Source organism: Schistocerca gregaria, chromosome 2 (assembly GCF_023897955.1).
Source record: "Schistocerca gregaria isolate iqSchGreg1 chromosome 2, iqSchGreg1.2, whole genome shotgun sequence".
Classification (NCBI taxonomy): Eukaryota; Metazoa; Arthropoda; class Insecta; order Orthoptera; family Acrididae; genus Schistocerca; species Schistocerca gregaria.
This window is the reverse complement of record NC_064921.1, coordinates 826,735,569-826,749,270: the sequence shown is the minus strand read 5'-3', so window position 1 is coordinate 826,749,270 and position 13,702 is coordinate 826,735,569. Positions and strand designations below refer to the sequence as shown.

Here is a 13,702-nt window from a genome sequence, read left to right as displayed (position 1 = left end):
ACGGCTTATTGAAGAAACACAGTCGTCGAGTGGCAAGCAGGGAACCGCAAGGTGATCAAAAGATCACTAAGGTATGCCCACAGGGGTCTACTTACGGGGCTGTTTCGTGTTGGACAACGCATTTTGAGAAGCAACTATAGTCTGTGTTGTCACTTCCAGACATTCTTTTAACTACTGTAAGAAAATAAAACGTTTGCAGCCATCCTTATAAGCAGACTATGTGTAACTGTGGTGTCAGCACCCCAACCATCAACTCACTCCTTCAGCATCAACTACGGACTGAAGATGGCGCATTGAAGCGCCGAATCTGGTAGCGACACAACAGATAAGATCATAAGGACGGCTGTAGGTGTTTCATTTTCCTACAATAGCAAACGGCCGTGGTCCCAAAGACCTCCTGTCAAAAGAATGAACACACAGATATTCTTTTAACTATCTAATCTAGGGTGTTTCATAATGATGCATCCCACTTCACAAGACTATATCTTCCTTTTGAACAAAGATAAAAATTCGGGGTAAATTTTGGCTTACTAGTGTCCAAGCTAAAAGTTTACATTGGCGCCATTTGTAAGTCGCCGGTTCATGTGGACGCCATTAAGATCCTCCTTCTCTCGCTCGTCCATATGATGTTTTATACAGTTGCACGAACATCCGGGAAATTTCATTCCTTAGCAGTATTGGTCACCACTGAACAGGTGGCTTAACAAAGAGCTACCCCTACGGTGGATGGGTCGCAAAGGACTTACAGGTATCACATTGCACCAGTGACCTGCAGGGTTGTTTGTTGGCCGGTAAGTGATTGTCGGGAGGGGACGGGGTTGAAATATTTCTTCATTTTCCTCCCCCTCCAACAATTTTGGATGAACTAAGACGTCGCGTGGTAATACAAGTGAATGCAGCAACTACAGACATGGTCGTAAAAGTATGGCGGAGTATCGGACTATCATCTAGAGATGTTTGTCATGTGCGTCATGTGCCTAGTGGTGGCACATTGAACATTTGTGGAAGCTAAATGAAAACTTTTATCGAAAACTTCAGAATAAAAAGTACCCCAAGGCTGAATATGTATGCATCTTAAAGATATACCCTTGTAAATTCGAATGGTTCTTTTAAAGATAAAAACTTTGTAGTCCTTCGTGTAAGTCAAAACAAACCCTAATTTCTTTCGGCACATAAAAGATACAGTCTTGTGAAACTGAATGAATCTTCACGAAAAACGGAGTATCTGTCCGTGAATCACTGTCTCAAAAGGACTTATTACGAGGAAAGACTTTGTTCATGTCATTGAATTCAGTGTTAGCAAATAAATGTCCAACAACATAAGCAAGTTAAGATAGATGTTCCACAGGAATCTTTACTACACTCTTTCTTGTTCCTAATACCAATTTATAACTTGTGATAATTTAATAAATGGAGTTCAGTACTATATGCAGATGACATAACTTTCCTCCACAGTAGTAACAATTTCAGCAGTCTTAAACTTGTTCTGAAAAGACAATTGGTTAAGTGTCCTATTTGGTTAAAGCTAACGGACTCTCACTGAATGAAAACGTAATTCAGCCGATGGTTTCAATCTAAAACACAAGCTTCCGTCAGATGATGCAAGTTTAGTTAAATTTGTCGGTATATTTGAATTATAAGCTGTGTTACGATCAACACATTAAAAAAATTAGTGGTAATGTGCCTGGAGCAATTTACTTATTAAGGTGGCGTCTGGATTATGTACCTGAAATATATATTAAGACATCCTTATTTTCACTTTTCCAAAACATTACCTCATATGGTATGGTGGTGTGCCTAACATCTCAACACCGTGGAGCTGTGTTTCCCTACCTTTCTGATGCTGTTACCTTTGAGGGCAGTCAAATCTTAGCTAGTTCCCTTCACCTCAAATGTGATCAATATTAGTGCAAAACTAACTTTTAGATTGAAAAAGAATTTTGTTTGAACACTTTATGTTTAGGATGAGGAAAGATATTTTCTGTAGGTGTTTTACTGTATAATGAAATAATGGTTCTGCTTATTTCTAACAACCTTTTTTTTATAGAATAACTCCTTTTCAGAAAAGGATAGACACTTGTTACAAAATATCCATCCTCTGCATGACTCCTCCTTCTAGAAACTCTTCATTCAGCCGCACTCAGCACTCCCATTTAAAAGCAAATGAATTAAAATGCGTGGGCTGCACTTACTGTTTGTAAATTAATTCATTCCTGGACTCCTTATTTCTGAACTGGTGGAAATTGGAAGACATTAGGCTGCCAAAGCTTTATGTCTGATAACTGCTGCTAATAATAATAAAGCTGTGAAGGCCCCACAGCAATTTAGTAACCAATACGTAGTTACTGTTACGCCGTGCCGTCAGTAAGATGGATTATCTATTGCCAAATGAATAATGAAGCAATTTAGGTCCATTGCGGGAAATATCTACAACTCAGAGAAGGCATTTGAATTTTGATGAGACATTAAAGCATATGTGAGGTACACGTCTCAGTTTTACTGTCATAGGTGCATGCATGAAGTAAAAAGTTGTTTGTGAAAAGTGGACTATGTTCATACATTCGTTTCATAAGCCTTAACCTCAACCAAATTACATCACGGTTTAATGATCGTGTTTGAAAAAAAGACAATGACTGGTAATTTAATAATCAGTATTACAGTATTACGAAATAGTTATACAAATAATGAGCTCTATAAAAATAATTTTGTTTCATAACCGGAACACAATCGAAATCTCTTGTTTTTACACCTCAGAAAATTATATTTTACTATATAGGGGGTAATTAGCCCCAGGCTGGGAACCACTGCTGTAGAAGAAATCTGATAAGATAATTAATTACTGTTCATATAAGGCATATCGCAAAACTTACTTTTGTGAATAGAAAGACTCAAATCGGTAAAAAAATTAAACTAAAAAGAAGTGAAGCATCCAGAAGGAGAGGAGAAACCGAAATAGAACTTCATGGTTTGAGGGGTTGTGTAGTGTTATCCCAGTGATTACAAACTGGACTCAAATTTTCAAAGAACTTGCCAGTATGTGCCCAATTATCAATATGACGTTGTACGCCCTTTGACCTGGATGCAGGCACTGATTCGTTAGGGAAGAGTGTCATAATGCCATTATATCCTCTCCTGAGGCAAGCTGGCCCACAACGGTTGTAACTTGTCCTTCATACCCCAGCTACTGACAAAGACAGAGTTGATGTCCGAGCTGGACCCACATGTGTTCTTTTGGGGATAGATATGGCGACCTTTCTGTCCACAGGAGTATATCAACATTACGCAGGCAGTTCATAGAGACACATACCATGTAATGAAAAGCATTGTCCTGCTGGAAAATAGCACCATGATATCCACTGCAGGAGAGATACCACTTGAGGACGCCATCAGACTTTCCTTAATGAGTACCAGCCATGGCTCCCCACAGCGTGACACCAGGAATATCAACGCTGTGCCTCACCAAAACATTGGAAGAACAGGACCTCCTCCCAGGTCGCCGCCGAACTTACGAACGATGGTCATTCAGTGTAGTGCAGAACTGCTATTCGTCGTTGAACAAAATGCTACGCTGTTCATCAGCAGTCCATACTTTATGGTCATGGCACAATTCCAAATGCATCCATTTGCATTGTGGTGTTAACGGCAACCTACGCATGGGATGGTAATTCCATAATCCAGCTGCTGCTAGTCTTTGACCAATGGTGCTTTACAACGCAGCATTTTGCAGGACGTCCATTTCTTGTCCTCGATTGGCAGACACAGACGTGGAGGGTTTACACTGTGTTTGGAGCAGACTGTGGCGATCAGTTGTGGTCCACCAGTACCTTGGCCAAACCACGTGTATGACTGACCTCACGTTTCCATTCAGTCCAACACCGAGCAACCGTCGTATCCAGTGCCGCTCAAACCTGGGCATCACCAATTCGACCAGCCAGACAAATGGAGACTCAAAATGAGGCTCCTTTCAAACTCTGTCAGGTGCGGATAACGCTGTCTAGCGCAAGTACATGACATACCAGTGTCCTTCATGGTGATCACTCAACATCTGATACTTTTTACGCCCTGTATACTTCATACCTGCCCTGGTAACAAGTCTAAACACAAACAACACTGATGCACTCTGGTGGCCTGTCACATGTCAGAGGGAATTGCAACTCTAGTGATTTACATACCCGCTGATGGTGCATACCTCTTCGAAGTTAGAGCAACATACTAAAATGTCTTCCGAGTGCTTCACTTTTTTGTTAGGAAGTGTACGTACTATGTTTTAATTTATACAATAAAGAAGTTCCCAGAAACAAAATGTAGAGAAATGTACATTGCTTGGAAACAAAGAAGCAATAGACGCATTTGTAATCCATACAAAAGACTGTCAGAATCACTTAATATTTATGAACTCATGGGATACAAATTATTTACTGAGCTTTCACAAAATGTTTTACCAAAATAACTGTTCATTCAAACAATTATTGACCTTTAAGCTACCCACACATTCTACGATATGAAGGACTTTATCAATAGTAATACGAGATGTGTGAGAAAAGTGAGACTTATCTATCAAAGTTTCTGTTTTTTTTCCTTTAGTAGCTGTACACCCACAGAGTCGCTCCCAGTCTTGGTAACAGTGCTGAAAGGCTTCAACTGGTAAGGCCTTTAATATGTTGTTCACATTCTTTCGAATGTTCTCTAGAGTCCCGAAATGGCGTCCTTTGAAGGCATTTTTCAATTTAGGGAAAAGAAAGAAGTCAAAAGGACTCAGAACAGGTGAACAGGGGACTGTGGAACAGCAAACTGCCTTTGGAGGTCAAAAATTCCGTGGATGAAAATGGCCATGTGACAAGTAGCAAGGTTATGGTACAGCATATGTTTGTCTGCACTGTTCAGTCTCATTCAATTCACAATTTTCCTGAGCCTTTCAAGGACATTTTTGTAAAACAATTGGTTGACAAAAGAAAAAATTCTGTACGCCTAATACCCCTACTCTCAAAAAACTAAATCAGCATGATTTACTCCTTCATTTGGTCACACAAGCTTCTTTCAGTTGAGTAGATGTCTCAGTGTGCCATTCCCCACTTTTCCACTTTGTCTCAGGACCGTACTCAAAAATCCAGATTTCATCACCTGTGATCACATGTCTGAACCATTCATGGTCGTTGTCAAACCTCTCAAGAAGATTAATGCACACATCCTTCTGCTCAGTTGTGAGGCTTTATGGCACAAGCTAGAACAAAATTTTTGCAAATGCAAATCTTTGGTCGAAATTTGAAGTATGGTGAAAGTGTTTAAATTTAACAGGTCACCTCTCATCCTTACTTTTAAACATCAGTCTGATCTCACGATAGCAGGCACCTGTCGGTTTTTGAAGCTGGAGGTCTCGCTGAGCAAGATTCATATTCAACATGTTCTCAGCTTTCCAAAAATGATTTCTGCCAGTGAAAAACTTGTGGTCTTGATTGATTGATAGATAGATTGAGGGGGATTATGGGACTAAACAGCGAGATCATCAGTTACTTGTGTAAGATAGAGGATCCGTTAGAATTAGGCAGATCCAGTCAGAGGGGTCAAACTAAGAAGTGAGGAAGTTAAAACACACGTAGCAGAAGGCATAGAAAGGTAGGCAAAATCTAAAAACTGGAAAAATAGAGGAATACAAGTGCGGTCTTTGCACAGAGAGTGTTCATGGGTCCCAGACATAGAAAACAAGAAGAGAGGCCCCAGCCACAATCTCCGTGCCTCTGCTCCAGAAGTAAAGAAAAACCTTACAATTGAAAATGAAAACCACTTTCAAGTAGGAAACTGAGGACCAGGTCAATCATCAGTGAATTGTCTGCTAATATTAAAGACAAGGGATGTGGGAGACTGTACTTAGAACGAAGGTCCAAAATTAGGGGACATTCCACCACTACATGGGATACCATCAGTCTGATTCGACAGCCACTTATGGTTGTGGCTCGCTACTCAAGAGAAAGAGCAGAGAGAAGGTCATGGATAGCAGAGACCTAAGGTGATGAGAGTAGCATTGGTCTATAGCCTGCAAGCCACTTAAAGAATGGGAACATATTGAAACACTTTGCAGGGTGGTCTGAGAAACAAAATAGAGGCCCTGTTAAAGGCTGGCAGCTCTGCTGTGAACACACGACATGATGCCGGCAGTAAATGTTGTTCCATGTCATTAGGAGACGTAAAAGCATATCCCACCTTATCTATCATTTTAGAACCATCAGTGTAGAAGATGGTAGCGCTCTGGAACTCTTCCAGTGAGTGGAGATGGAGATCCTGACAGAAGGAAGTGAGACACATTACAACTGGCAGTCCCACCCAAGGGCAGTAATCAGGATGGAGATATCCCTCATTTGCAAAGAGGATGGGGTACACGGGATGATCAGGGAATCGTCAGATGACTATTGCACAAGAAACCAGGAGTTGCCTCCATCGTATTTGTAGAAGGGGAACTCCTGCTACTGTGAAGAGACCGTCGATGGGACTAGTGCGAAAGACACTGATAGTCAGGTGCACCCCATAATGATGAATAGAGTCAAGTAGTTTCTGAGTGAAAGGAGCTCCCAAGCCAAAAAACGGGCAGCTATAATCTAGTCTGGACAAAACCAGAGCGTAGTAAACATGGAGAAGAGTAACATGGTCTGCATCCCAAGATGTATGGGGCAGGTGGTCTTCAGGTGGTAAATACAGGGCAGCCACATCAGCTTTTTATCAAAAATAAGGCTCAAGAAACTCGACTGTGCTACAACATCTTGGTGCTGGTTGCCTAAATAAAGTACTGGATCAGGGTGCACTGTAGGTCGATGGAAAAAATGCATAACTCGAGATTTGAAGGGAGAAAAGTGGAAAACATGGAAGAGGGCCATACAGAGGCCCATTGGATGGCTCCTTGGATCTGACATTCAGCAGGTGCTACCAAATGAGAACTGAATCAGATGCAAAAATCGTCAGCATACAACGCCAGGGTAACCAACAGCTCCACAAAGGTTACAAGCCCATTGATGGCTATGAAGAAGAGCGTAACGCTTAACAAAGAACCCTGTGGGATACTGTTCTACTGGATTTGAGGGGTGCTGAGTGAAGTGGCATCTCGAACCTGGAAGAGCCGGTGTGATAGTAATTTGCAGATAAAGGAAGGAGCTGCGAAAGCCCTTGTCATTGAAGTTGACTAAAACATGATGGCACCAGGCGGTCATATGCCTTATTAAGACCAAAGAAAAATGCAGCAAAGTGCTGACAGTTAGTAAAAGCCTGTTGGATTGCTGTTTCCACTCTGGGTAAGTAGCCACTCTGATACAGGGACAAAAGACCCCAAGATTTGAGCACATAATCTGAAGCTAACCGTGCTCTCAAGCAGTTTACAAAGTACACTGGTCTGACCAAGTGGACAGTACCTGCCAAGAGACATTGGGTTCTTTCTGGACTTAAGGACGGGGATGGCCATCATTGTGAGGGGAAGGCACTCAAGAGCCAAAAGTGGTTGAAGACCCTGAGAATATGTTGCCTTTGGGTATGTCAAGTGTTGGCTCATCTGGTTGTGGATGGATCCAGGCCTGAGACCATGTCATGTGAAGAAGTAAGAGCCTGCAATAACTCCTATTAAGTGAAGGTTTCCTTATAGGGTTCAGCTTAGTGGGGAATGAAACAGACAGGTCTGTTCACCTCAATGTTTCTGCCAGAGAAAGGTCGCAGGACTCGAAGGAGATGTCTATGCTATCGCAAAGCGTGTCGTGAGGTGCTCTGCAAGGACTGACGGATCAGTACCCAGAACACCCTGTAGGATAAGATCCTGGACAACTGATTTTGCTGGCGGCCCAGCAAGCTACGGAGCTTGGAGCAAATCTGGGATGGAAAGGTATATATCCCCAGGGAGGAAACATAGTGCTCTCGGCATTCCTTTTTACTCTGCTTAATAAGGTAGCGAGTGTCAGCATGGAGACGTTTAAAAGCGAGAACGTTCGTCTGTGAAGGGTGTCATTTAAATCGTTGCAGCGCCCGTCGGCGTTCCTGGATAGCGGCCGCTACGTACTTGATTCACCATGGTATCGGTCGATGGCGACGAGGACCCGTTGCATGGAGAAGAGTGGAAGCGACGTCTTGCACGACCGTATCAATGCAATTCGGAGAGAGGTGTCGAAGTGCACAGCAGACATAGATCAAGGCCAATTCACTCTGTGGAACGCCCAATGTGGGGGCCTGTCTGCCTGGTGGTGGCAGGGAAACGACAGAATCACCGGGAATCGGTTACTGTCGGGAAGATCACCATGCGGTGACCAATTTAGGGAAGTCACGAGAGCAGGGGAGGGGATCGTGAGATCGATAGCAGAAAAGGTACCATGAGCAGCACCGGAGTGGGCAGGGAAAACATCATTGAGGAGACACATCAAAGTCTGTAATAAGTTGGTCAATTAGAAGACCTCCAACTACTGACGCGGCACTCATCCACAGGGGGTGGTGTGATTTGAAGTCCCTGAGGAGGAGGTGGGGGGGGGGGGGGCAAAGGCGAGAGTTGCTGTATTGAAGCAGGCATGTCAACATAAGGAAGTGACCTACTTTTAGGGAGGTCTGCAATGCAAATGGTGATTGCCAAAGTTGTTCGCACTTGTATGGCTCTTGCTTCAAGGATGGTATGAAGGAGGATCTAATCACTAACGACATCGGCGCGAACCAAAGCTCAGACCTCACCAGTCACTACCTCAAGGATATCACAGTTCTGACAGAACGCCTGATAATCACGAAACATAGGAGAGTCTGCAGAATAAGAGGAAAGAGGTAGTTGTGTTTTCGGTAGGCGACGGTACTATCCATTGCAATTTCATTGGATTATCATGTGTCCAGGATAAACAAAAAGAAGCCGAGAAGAGGTCATGTCACTGGGTCAGTGATTGTCATCAATGAGGATGAGGTGACACCCATAAATAAGATGGCAGACTCAAATTGCGAAGGGAGAGATGGCACCTGTGGGGGCACTGAGGGGGCCTAGTGCTGGGACTAGTTTCTTCTCTTTTGGAGGTTGAGGGGGCAAAGCACAGAGGAAGAACAGACTTCTGCAAGATCCAGAATCAAAAGAGGGCGGATGTCCTTGGGCCACACAGATGGTGCATCCCGTAGCTGAGTTGTGGTAGCAGGCCCCCAGCCTGAAAGATACGTTGGTGGAGGGGTCCTGTTGGGGAGCTCTGTCACTGGTTGGTGCTGAAGAAGGGGAGCACTTCTTCGGCCAGGGAGGGGGAGCGGCACCCAGAGGGGACGGCGTGGGAACTGCAGGGGGGTAGGAGATAGGAGGGGGGCAGGGCTGGGGTAGGGAAGATGTAGGAGAGGGAATGGATGTAACAGGGGCGAAAGTAGAAGAAAGCGACACTGGGAGTAGCCTGTCATGTTTTTGGCGAGCCTCAGCATAAGACAGACGATCAAGGGACTTGTACTCTTGGATCTTCTTTCAAGTAAACTGGGCAATCTGGCCAGCATGGAGAGTTGCTGTCATGACAGTTGACACACACAGGTGGCAGAACACGGGCTTCTCTCATGGAGTCGGTGGTCAGAGTCATCACACAGAGGGGCCGCCGTACAGCGGGAAGATATATGCCCAAAACACAAAAACTGAAAACACTTCATAGGTGGGAGGTGTACGGCTTCACGTCACAGAGGTAAGACAAAACCTTGACCCTCTCTGGGAGTGTTTCCCCCTTGAAAGCCAGAATAAAGGCGCCGATATCGGTGCAGTTGTCTTTACGACCCTTCTGCACATGTCGAACAAAATGAACACTGCGACGCTCCACATTATCCTAGAGTTCCTCGTCAGTTTGTAAGATGAAGCTGAAACAACGAAAATGCAGATAAATACCTTCTGCACTCTCCAAAATACTCGTCGTTTAATATCCGTTGATAACTTGTACTGTACGTCTGAATCTGTAAGCTTTATGACAGAAACTATACTTAATTCATAATCGATATAATAGTACATTTATTTCTGACTGTATATAATTGATTGTAATTATGAGGAAAATGTTGCAAATTACTGGGTACTACCCAAGGAGACTTTAAGTGATGAAAAATGCCGAAGCGTTTGTTGGGCGCTCCCGCAGACGCGGTGTGCAGTTATGCTTGCAGCAGTTAGTCGCTCCTGATTCATTTACCCGCAAGTATTGAGAGCAAGGCAGGCATGTACTGACGGAGGAAGCTGCAATTCTAACTATTGCCTGTCCCCTAATCATCCGTGGCTCTGGAGACAACTCGAGGCTCTCAAACAACAGCAGCAGCAACAACGGAAGCTCAGCGTTGTCGTCGGCTACATTCTTCGTCGTCCGCACAGTTACAACACTGTAAAACTGTTAACAGATAGATATAGTATTGTAGAGGCTTTACTCAGTTGCATTTTTTTCACAAAGTATGACTAACTTGAATAATAACTATCAATAGTTAAAACTTGTGGGGCTCTTGTGTTGTCGTTGTCATCAGACTTTATAACTAAGCAGGGTCCCTTAACTTTCCATGCAATCACAGAGTATCGTATGAAAATAATTAACTATTTACTGACACTTTCTGTGTTTGCTAATGATCAGTTTCAGTCTAAATTTTCTGCCTCAGTAACTGGTCAGTCTTGTATTTCATAACAGAGGCTTAACTAATTTGTGATTTTGAGTATTGATTCATTCACTTAAATTAACGTAAAACTTCACTGCCAAAACTAATAACTAAAGATACAGTACAAATTTAGAGTGCACAATTTCACTTATTCTGTATTGAGCTTTGAGAGTGATTTGGTGTGTATTTTATTGTTGTTATTTTAAAAGTAAAATCAGTTGCTCATTTGCTTAAAGTAAATTTAATTCAGTATTTCAATAACGAAAACTAAACTTCTTGTTTTTTCTAAATTTTGCGTTACTGAAAGTAATTTTTTACGTATCCAAATTTTAATTACATTTATTTAACCAGGAACTCCATTTAACGTTACTTTAAAAAATTAATGTTTCAGAATAAGTAACTGCAACTTCAGTGCTTTCTGATTCATTTATTTTTTCGTGAAATGTTGTGTTGTGGAATGGCGTGACAACCTTCTGTTACCACGCCAGTGATTATTTACTTAAATTTCTTTGCCATTACCTTTCTTAAGATTCTGGAAAGTCATTGCCCTGGCGGCCTAGCAACCGTTTAATTATTCCATTTTTTAGCTTATCAGTGTTTTCTTTGTATTATCAGTAACTTTTGCAGTAAATATTACGTGGTACACTTCTCCCCCGTGTGTGGTTCATGAGCGATTGCACTATATTCCACCCATTTCAAATTTATCGTCAGTACTTAGGTTAGGTTTAGAAAAGATTCTTCGTTCAGAAGGGTCTGTTGTACACTTTCCTCCAATTAATTCCAATTAACTGGTGCTATTTCCCTTCGTTAATGATAGCCTTAATCACTGTAAATTGTCATGAAGTGTAAGCGAGCATGGTCAGTTATGTCGCAGTTATATCCAGTAGGCCGATTAGGAAGGGGGAGGGTACAAGGTCTCTATGGAAAACCACACTCTGGACCACATTCAGAGACTGGTAAGGGGTAACAGACACAGGGACGTAGCCAATGTGATCACAAGCATGAAGGGCTGCAGATTGGGTGGCAGAGGAAGCTTTGATCAACAGGGGGCCCAACTGCATGTTACTGAGAGACTCTACTTCGCCAAACTTGTTCTCAGTATTCTCCACAAAAAACAATGGCTTTGTGGCGGTGAATGTGTCCCCATCCACCCTAGTACAGACCAGGCAATAAGGAAAGTGTTTCATTCCAAGACGGTGGGCCTGGCCTTCCTCCCAGGGAAGAGAAGGCTGCAGGGTCATACGCAGCAGCATTCAATGATCCACACCGAGCGAGGTGGCGCAGTGGTTTGCACACTGGACTCGCATTCGGGAGGACGACGGTTCAATCCCGTCTCTGGCCATCCTGATTTAGGTTTTCCGTGATTTCCCTAAATCGCTTCAGGCAAATGCCGGGATGGTTCCTTTAAAAGGGCACGGCCGATTTCCTTCCCCATCCTTCCCTCACCCGAGCTTGTGCTCCGTCTCTAATGACCTCGTTGTCGACGGGACGTTAAACACTAATCTCCTCCTCCTCAATGATCCACTACCCCTCGAAGAGATGGCCGTTTGACGACTTCCTAATTTTTGCACCTTGCTATGCTTCATGTGCCAAGCATCCGCCCTGATACCATCCACTCCCATTGGTGCCACCAAGCCATAGCAAAGGCCATTTGGCATGGTCGCCATTGTCGGAAGTTCCGATGCTGCAGGATGACATGCAACCACTCCTTGGCATAGGTCGGAAGGGAACAGCTTGGATATCAGTAGTGTGATCCCTGTGTTGTCAGGGGGCTCAGCCAGATGTGTACATAACAGCCCCACCATATGGACAGGCTACACACGCTGGTGACCTAGCAGGGCAGAGGGGGGCTATGGCATGAAAGGATGGAGGAAAAAGAAAGGAGAGAAGGGGGGCCAAAAACGCCAAAGAAGATGAAAGAACAGGCAACAGGAACAAAATCGCAAGGAATACAGGGATCCAGGTGGATAGCCAGAGAGAGGGGAAGGAGGGGGCGGCGGGAAAAGAGCCAGGATGGGAAGGAAGGAGCACAGTGAAGGAAATGCAGCCCAGGTAGGAAGAATGGGGTGCAATATCTTGGGGTCCTCTGTGTGTGCCAAGCACGAATTCATGAAAGAACCATGAGCCCCTGGGGGAGAGGGGGGGATGGGGGGGGAGGGGTTGTGGTGTCGAAATGTTACCCATAGGCCTGTTTCAAATTTGCAAAGGTCACACTACCGGATTCCCCAGGTTTAACACAAAACTTGATTGTATAACTCTGCTCTAAATTCCACTGTTCCATTTTTGTAACACACAACAAAAACACAACTTCACTGATGACGCTCTCAAAAATTACTTGATGGCTACATGGAGCTAAAACTCAGACTGAGCATTTGAAAGGGATGAACACACAAGCAGAACAACAGAGTGTTGCCACGTTGCTGACAGTGCTGTCACTTTCTTTATTTTTCTCGCAAACCTCGTTTATTTCTGTAATACTTATAACTAACGCATTGTTCTTCAAATTATGAATTGAATTGTACTATGTGTTTAATGTTGTCCGCTCCTTTAATGGCCTAATGATTATAAAAATTTTATTACTACAACATAATCAACGCCGTTGAGCGCTGTAAAGGCACCGTCAGACGTACCGCACTGTCCCAGAGGATGCAGCGGAGAGCGCTCCAGCGCCTCTGGCGGCGGCACCTGCAACTGGTTGGCAGATGGGGGGAAGCAGTGAGCAGCGGAAATCGCAGGGGCAGCGGCTGCAGCGGCGGCAGGAGTCGCGCGCGGCAACTCGTGCGCCGCCTCCGCGCCACTCCCAGCCTTCTGCGCATGCGCGTGCGACAGCTGCCGTTTGCGTCCCTTGCGGGGTCCCCGTTCCTCCTGCACGGCTGCAACAACCGTTTCATTTTGTCTCAGAAATAAACAGGGATGGAAGGTGTGTAACATATGTATTAATATAATACTGTTACTGGATCGTGCCGTAAGCGCACTGGCCTCGGATCAAATCCGCCCGGTGGACTAACGACGGAGGCTGGAGTGCCGTCCAGCCTCGATGTGGTTTTTAGGCGGTTTTCCACTTCCCACTAGGTGGATACTGGGCTGGTCCCCACGTCCCACCTCAGTTACACAGCTAGCA

At 44.1% G+C, this 13,702-nt stretch overlaps 1 protein-coding gene across 1 annotated transcript in view; it reads right to left on the bottom strand.

The window, feature by feature from the left end:
* The window catches only part of LOC126335999 (nuclear receptor subfamily 2 group E member 1), a 178,873-nt gene that overhangs the window by 26,997 nt on the left and 138,174 nt on the right, over window positions 1-13,702 (bottom strand). Inside the window, exon 4 of the mRNA XM_049999477.1 lies at window positions 13,212-13,454. Within this exon, the coding sequence (XP_049855434.1) occupies window positions 13,212-13,454 (243 nt within the window). The remainder of the gene's footprint in view (window positions 1-13,211; window positions 13,455-13,702) is intronic.